The following is an 8657-nucleotide window of genomic DNA, read 5'->3' as shown; positions in this document are numbered from 1 at the left end:
GGGGCTAGGACCCTTGTCTGGCATGATGCTGGTATTCTCATTGGTATATACAGAGTGGAATTGGTTGTTGAGTATCTCTGCCTTGGATTCCTTATCACAATATAACAGAACATCAGCCTTTTTAAGAGGTGCAATACCTTGCGAGTCTGGTCTTTTTCCCTTGAGATAAGACCAGAACTTTTTTGGATTTCTATAGAGGTTGCTGCAGAAGATCTCATCAATATAGCTGTCATGAGTTCCTCTAAATTCCCTCTGGGCTATTGCATTCAAGTGGCGGTACCGAGTCCAGTCTTCTGGGTTTTGGGTGGATCTGGCCTTATGGTAAGCCTTATGTTTACCTCGGATCAGACGCTTGACCGATGAGTTGATCCATAGCTGAGAATGCCTGCTCCTACTCAGATTGGTCAGGACATGCCTCTGTATCATATCTGTGACGTGGTTCTTAAACTGGGTCCATGAAACATTGATATCATTTTGTATCACTAATTCGGTTGCCAGGTTCTTCAAGCTTTCCTGGATCGCTTGTGTGTCTGCCCTTTTCCATAGGAAAATTTTCCTCTGACCAGGTTTGGCTATAGTAGGTGTGATAAGTGTGTCTATCATAACCACTTCATGGTCACTTCTGCCTAATGCTGGCAGAGGTTTGTACTTCTCCACAAGGGAAGAGTGGAAGACAAAGAAGTCTCCTCCAAGTATGAAGTAAGACCTCTACCGTTTGTTCCAAATTTCGGTGATATCATTGATTAGAGAGAAAGTATAGTCATCATCAACCCTGTCTGGAGGCCTGTATGCAGCAGTGATGATCGCTGATTTGCTGTTGAGGAGATCAACCTTGATACTGATCACCTCAGCTTCTTCTCCAGTGTGTACTGCAGAGCTGGTAAGGTTCTGTTTGACAGCTATCAACACACCGCAATGCGGATCTGAAGGCCTATCCCGTCAGTATACTTGGTACTCACTTGGAATAAACTCAGATGAGGCCATGTCAGCTGTTAGCCAAGTCTCTGTTCCAAGAATAATATCTGGATTTGCTGAATAGATTAGTGTCTGTAAGTTTGCAACTTTGTTTTTACTGCTCTGAATTAAAGTTTATGTTAACAATACGCAGTTTATTTGATTCGACATACTCTTTATTTGAGTTTTTATGATCTTTAGGAGATGATGTAGTCATGGGGCTACCAATAATGAATTCACAGAATTATCACATGTTTGGCTGACCGAGGATCTATCAGAAGTAGTAACAAGTACTGTAAAGGAGTTGGACACAGACATAATGGATTCATAAAGAACGGTTAAGTGATTGGGTGCATCACAAGCGGTACAAGTCCAGCTGAGAGAGCTGTTTGCAAAGATCTCGTATCTGGATGATAACATTCCCATACATGATGTGTGGAACCACTGATCGCAGTTGTCGCATGCGACTGCCTTCTGTCCCCATCGACAAGCCTTTTTACATATATATGTACCACAAGGATATTTAATTGATCTTGGGCCTGGGTTTGTCTCTATACCACTGATAATAAGCATGATTGTAATGTTATGATGTTTTGCTTTGTGGTCAGGCATTGGATAATGATCACTTTTACGATTCTTTATTCAAAAATAGTATGCCGTTTTGGAGGAAATTCGGATACTGGGTACACAATTAATATAACCTACATGCCCACCTACCAGGCATGGGTTGGTGTTGTTCGCATCCCTGGAACCGTGCGTTAACAGTTTTAATTGCAGTGAATAAAACAACATGATAGTACTTATACATGTACAGCTGGGAGATTAGTTTTCGATGTTGTTTACATATGAAACGATACTGGAAATATTCTGGAGAGAACACTCGACACGTAATCTTTCAGATGGACTTCATGATGTTAGAATTTCTGCATTTACAGTAACTAGATCCTTAGCATGAAACTGTATTACTCTAATTCTTCTTCTTTGTCCTTAAAATGCCAAATTTAACTTAAAGTACAAGAGCCCTTTTTAAGCTTACCGCCCTGTCAGATGCGCGCGCGTACTGTTTAAGGCAGTACCTGAACTTATCATTGATCTGGGTTACAAGGTTCTGGTGTTTGGTTTGATGTATTCATTATTTTCACTGGTTTGGATTTTGTAAGGTTGTGTTTTATTGTTTTAGTATTTTTCCCTCCAAAAGTTGTTGTTTGTTCTGAACATCCTTTGTCCAGTATTTGACCAGAGAGGGATACAAGTCATATATAGTTTTTGATCTTTGACATAATACCTACCGAGATCGACCTTTGTTATTTTGCCAAAGTTAATTCCATCGCTCTTCCAGAGTACGAAGTTGGTTTTTCTATATATAATTTTTTAAGAGATACTGTTTTATACTGACAGTATTTTTTATTAAATATATAAATATTTTTATTATGATTTTTACTTACGTAAACTATAATAATTTGTAGTTTTTTACTCTGGACATAAATGGGACAGACCGAAACCATAGATTGATATGATAATAAAGTTTTCATATATATATATATATATATATATATATATATATATATATATATATATATATATATATATATATATATATATATATATATATATATATATATATATATATATATAATAACAATTGTGAAATGGTAAAGTTTGTGTAGAAATTATAGTAATTAAAGCCAACTTTATAACGTTTGTTTGCCCTCTCCCGACTTAGAATGAAAAAAATTGGGTCGGTAGGTAGATAGGTGAAAAAAAAAAATTCCAAGAGAATTTCAAAATCAATGCTGAATTTTTAAAATCTATTATTCTGATTGCATAAGAAATAATTGCTTCCTGGAGATTCAAAAAATGTTTTGAGTTGGCCAATTGTTAGCCAGTCGGTCGGGAGAGGGCAACCAAACAATTTTTTTAAGGAGGGATTCTCCTCATAAGAACACTTATTTCTTATATTTAAAAATCAATGAAATTTTCACAGAATCAAAGAGACAATATTACTAAGGTATCAGTTAGATTAAATTTGACCGTTTTATATTAGAGGCAAGGTCAGGTCAAGGTCAGTATCTTTCCCCTGGACATAAATAATAAAAAATTACTGTTGCCAATCATGCGCGATGCCTACTTCTATTTCAATAAATTAATTTTTTTTTCTTTTTGCATAAAGAGATATTACCATATAGGTCTATAAGATGATATTACCAAATTGACATAAATAATTTAACTAAAATGGATATTGGCTAATCCGAATTATCTCTATTTTTCTTAAAATTTTAAAATATTTTAGTTATTTTTATATGCTGTCTATATTTAAATTTTTCTTATTTTCACATATGGTAAAAGTTGTCACATAAAGATACAAAATGATATAAAAACAAAAAGTTTTGACCGTTTACTAAGAGAGAAAAAACACTTTTTACGGATTTTGGGCTCAAATCTGAACTTAGAGTAGAAGCTTTTAAAAGCTAACATAATTGTGGTTTGATTGGAAAATCATATTTATTTGATATATTTTAAAACTTTAGTCCCTTATTATTAATTTAACTTACATTTAAAAAATTCTTCAAGTCTTTGATTTTGTAAAAATCATAACTAAATTCATTGTTATATAATAATTTTGAGAGGCAGAAAAGAAGATATTTTCATACGCCGCCAGTCCGCCAAAAAATATAGTCCCTATTTCTTACATCTAAATATATAAAACATATTAGTTTTTGACATCTTTTTCAGCTCTTCCAATTCTTTTTTCATTTAAATATTTTGGATTTCCAATGTTTCGGCTTGAGCATCACTGAAGAGACATGATTTGTCGAATGCGCATCTGGTGCATCAAAATTGGTACCGTGTGTGATTTCCATATACCTTGAATATTTCATCTAGTCAGAAACCAGACAAGAATCCCTCCTTAAATGGCCTAATGGATCGGTTTTGATATTTTTTGAAACGTAATATTGATTATGTGTATTTAATAATCGTTTTATTCGCATATTATAGACAGTTTAACTCTAATTACTTGTACAGCATAATAAGATTTTGCTCTGTAACAGTTATTTTCATAGGTTGTTATCTTTGCTAATCTTACCATGCCAGAGTTTGTTTAAATAATACCCAGAAGCAGAGAAGAAGATTTTCAGAGAATTAATGCATTTTACTATATAATCAATAGAGCCCCGCCCTAACATTAGAACCCCTGACCATGAATTTCACAATTTTTGGAAGAGGTACCCTTGCTCATGATAACAATATACTTAGTATGTATTTAGTCTGTTTAATACCCAGAAGCAGAAAGGAAAGAACTATATGCGGTATATGCACATTTTTGCCCCCACAAAAGTCAGATTTTGAAAATTTCTTGAAATGTTCTGAATTGTGTATACTGTGTGAGAAATCTAAATTAACAAAATATATTATAGTTTCGAAGAAGATTATAAGCAACCTTTGTTTCTATGACGTCACAAACTATTCGGATTTTGTGTTATTTTTCAGAAAAAGGAAAAGATGGACAAAATTTGTTCAATTTTTACTATAAAATTTATAGAGCGCAGGCTTGCTCAAGAACAATATTTACATATTTCATTGATATTATCATTCTACGCATTATATCAAAATATTGAGTTGGAGCAGACCTGCGCTCGGTGACTTTTACTCAAAATATCGACGTAATATACACTTTTTCTGTATAAATCATGGAAATTTTGAATTTACGTCATCTTTCTGACGTCATATCTAATATGTGGCGTCATGGCTTATGAAAATATTCAGTGCTTTGACGTCTGCAGATATTCCCCTGTTTTAGAACATAATTATATATTTCTCCGTCAAAGTTTGATTTTGGGGGCAAATATTGGTCATTACCCAATATAGTCCTTTCTGCATTTACCCTATATAACCAATAGAGCCCCGTCCTACATGTAACACCAAAGCCCCTGAGACCAACTTTAAAATAATGTTTGCTTGCCCTCTCCCGACTCCGATGTGAAAATTTAATCGGTAGGTAGGTGAAAATTTATTTTTCAAACAAAATTTCAAAATCATTGCTGAATTTCAAAATCTATTTTCCAGAATGCGTAAAAAAAATAATTGCTTCCAGGAGGTTAAAAAAAAAAGCTTTTAGTCGGACCATTTTTAGCCAATCGGTCTGGAGAGGGCAACCAAACAATTTTTAGCTCACCTGAGCCAAAGGCTCAAGTGAGCTTTTCTGATCAAAATTTGTCCGTTGTCGTCGTTGTTGTCGTTGTTGTTGTAAACTTTTCACATTTTCATCTTCTTCTCAAGAACCACTGGGTCAATTTCAACCAAACTTGCCACAAAGTGTCCTTGGGTAAAGGGGATTCAAGTTTGTTCAAATGAAGGGCCACACCTTCTTCCAAGGGGAGATAATTAAGAATTCGTGAAAAATTGATGGCATCATTAAAAAATCTTCTTCTCAAGAACCACTGTGCTTGAAAATATGAAACTTATGTGGAAGCATCCTCAGGTAGTGTAGATTCAAGTGTGTTCAAATCATGACCCCCGGGGGTCGGGTGGGGCCACAATGGGTGATCAAAGTTTTACATAGGAATATATAGGAATAATCTTTAAAAATCTTCTTCTCAAGAACAGCAAAGCCATGATTGGTCATATTTATATGGTAGCATCCTCAGATAGTGTAGATTCAAGTTTGTTCGGGTGGGGCCACAATGGGCGATCAATTGCACTGTGAAACAAAATTAAATCAGTACGTTCCCTTTAAGTTGACCAATGTCGAATTCAATACACTAGTATGCTGGTTCAATTTCATAAAAAAAAAGCTCGACTTGCCTCATTGAAAAAATGAATTTAAATTAGTTTTTTTTTACTTTAGGAAGTAAAATGTCGTGAATTCGAATAATTATTGCAAATGGCCGACACAGACTGGAAGATTGAAGTTTGGTGAAGGGTAAATATACATTTTGATTAACAGTATTTTGATATGTTGAAATAAAATGGAAGAATCTGATTTTTTTGAAACCTTAAATTTATGTAATATTTTGCCCCGAGACTAATAAAATGCATGTTTTTCAGCTGTTCAATTGCAAACAATGGATCAAGTACCCGACACAACACAGCATTGTATTGAGTGTGCCACAAAATTATGTAGGAACTACTCTGAGTTCTATTGTAATTCCTGTCATCAAAAATTGTGTGGTCCCTGCAGACTGGCTCATCTAGAGGAAATAGACAATAGAAATCATGTTGTTTTATTTTCTGAGAGAAAAAGAAAACTCCCTTCTGAAAAATGTCAGATCCACATCAATGAAGGTTTAAATGTCTATTGTGATGATTGTTAGATTTCTCTTCGTACTACATGTTTTGCCCAATTTCACAGTGATCATGAAAAGACTGATCTTGAAACTGTCTACAATGTCAATCTACAGGAATGTCAAACTAAAATGACTAATATTTGGAAAACAGTTACACCTACTGTAGAAGACAATGTCCTTTCCCTTAGTGAGCATACAGAAAATGTGAAGAAAGAAATTGCTGGGTTAAGAGTTAACATAAAGAAGACAGCAGAATAATTCAAGGAGGCTGTGGACTCAATATTTAAAGAAAATAATGACAAACTGGATCAAATTGAAAAGTCATTGCTAAATGATCTAGAAAAGCAACAGAAAAAATCATCAGATTATATAAACGATTTGAAAAAAATAATTACAGACTATGAGAGTAAAATGGCATCCATTAAGCCCACTAAACTTATCAAGTTCAAAGCGGACATTTCTTTAGCTACAATGAAGATGCCTTTCCCCACATCAATAACACTACCTATCTTAACACCAAACACTCTAGATAAAGAGGAATTAGCCACACAGTTTGGGAAATCAAAATGAATTCATTTAAAGAGAATATTGAAGAAAGAACAACAAAACTTTTCTCGTCTATCACCACAGTACAAAAAGTAACTGTGCTTGAACTAAGTGAGGCTTCTCATTTATCTCCATTGACTTCCGGTAAGTTCTGGGCTAATGATTACAGCGGCAATCTCATTCAATCTGATATGGTGGGGAAAATCTTGCAGAAACTATACATCGCTTCGATTTTTGCCCGCTGTTTCCACAGTCACTGTGAAGGAAGAGCTACTTTACATAGACATGAGGGAAAAAGCCGTGTACAGATTAAGAAAAGACATGACCACTAATCAGCTAATCAGCACAGGCTCCTGGAGACCAAGGGCTGTCCATTCTTCTCGGATAAATGGGAACATATTGCTTGGAATGAACAGTGATAATGACATGAAAATTGTTAGATACAGTAGGAAAGGAAGGAAGCTACAGGATATTTTGAGGGATGATAAACCAGAAACTCTACCCCTAAGTTTATTTTATATTATGGAAAATATCAATGGTGACATCTGTACATCAGCATATGATAAGGTGGTGGTGTTGACCAGATCAGGAGAGTACAAATTCTCATACAATGGTCACAAATCTCAGTCAAGATTCCGTTCCTATGGAATTTGTACAGACGTCCTTGGATATATCTTAATGTACAATGGTTCTGATTTGAATCACTCCAGTGTCCACCTACTGGACCAGTTTGGTCGCTTTATTTCTTTTATACTCACACCAGATCAATGTCCATATGAACCCTGTGCTCTCTGTGTTGACGATCATCACAATCTTTGAAGACAGTCCTACAGAATCTACAGCTCAAACACAAACAAAATTTTGAGTAGAATTTTCAATCAAGTGTTTACAGTTGTTTTGAGTTATTTTTTTCAGTAATCTGAAGTAAAGTAATTGGAAATAAAGTCTTTGAAATCACCTTCAAGGTATAAGGATTTTTTTTTAATCAGCAAGTCCCATCTAGAGATATGTGCTATCATTCCAATAACAGCGTGTCAGTTCGCTTGATCGACTGTGGAAAATTTTTACAAACTGATTTCCATATTACCCATCGATTGGATGTTTGTTTCCAAAAGAATCAATGCTATTTTGCAAATGAAACACAGAGCCCTTCAATACCACTGATAATACTGACCAATCACATTGAATGATTGTTTACGAGTACATTTGTTAGTAGGCAGCAACTTGTGGTCAACAAAAGACCGTTTTCTGCATGTGTCATATTTGGTTAAGATTCCTAGCACAAGGAATAGATATTCCAAAAAAATTTGATTTCTTACATGTGTACAAGATTTGATTTACACATTATCTATCATTAAGTCAGATGCTGACTGGCGTTTTTCATACTAATTGTAAGGCCATTATTTACATACTGAATTGTCGACAGATTTTTCCGTTACTTGACAAGGAGCACAGGGCGGGTGTGACCGGTCGGCAGGGGATGCTCACTCCTCCATGGCACATAATCCCACTTCTGATATTTTTGGAGGTTCATGTTTGCTCTGCTCCTGATTTGTATTGTTTTAATGGACTTTGAGCTTGAATACTGTTTGTTATCTCTATATTTCATGCACAAAGCGCTAGAGTTTCTTGAACATCTATAATGACACTCTAGCGCTTTGTTGTGTGAATCAAACGTAACTATTGTAATATGCATTTTTCAGTTATCACTTCCATGTACTAGTACTCAGGAGTGTTGCTCTACTAGTTTTTCATGTAAAGATTCATATACTTTTACCAGGTCAATTAATATTTGAACATGACACATAAAATTATAGAAATTATTACTGTTATACAAAGTAAAATAGTCTTTGACTGACCATGTGTTGCTGT

The 8657-nt window shown here is 34.8% G+C and overlaps 1 protein-coding gene across 1 annotated transcript; it reads left to right on the top strand.

Annotated features, from left to right (window-relative positions):
* The first annotated feature begins 6650 nt into the window (after nt 1-6650).
* LOC133203488 (uncharacterized) lies at nt 6651-7604 on the top strand. The gene is made up of 2 exons (XM_061339264.1): nt 6651-6790; nt 6998-7604. Exons 1-2 carry the CDS (start codon nt 6651-6653, stop codon nt 7602-7604), a joined length of 747 nt encoding a protein of 248 aa, XP_061195248.1.
* Nucleotides 7605-8657: the final 1053 nt, after the last annotated feature.

Source organism: Saccostrea echinata, unplaced genomic scaffold (genome assembly GCF_033153115.1).
Source record: "Saccostrea echinata isolate AGI-Se365-2 ecotype Australia unplaced genomic scaffold, CSIRO_AGI_Sech_v1 ptg000051l, whole genome shotgun sequence".
Lineage (NCBI taxonomy): Eukaryota > Metazoa > Mollusca > Bivalvia > Ostreida > Ostreidae > Saccostrea > Saccostrea echinata.
The sequence above is the reverse complement of the archived record's forward strand: the minus strand, read 5'-3'. Positions and strand labels throughout refer to the sequence as shown.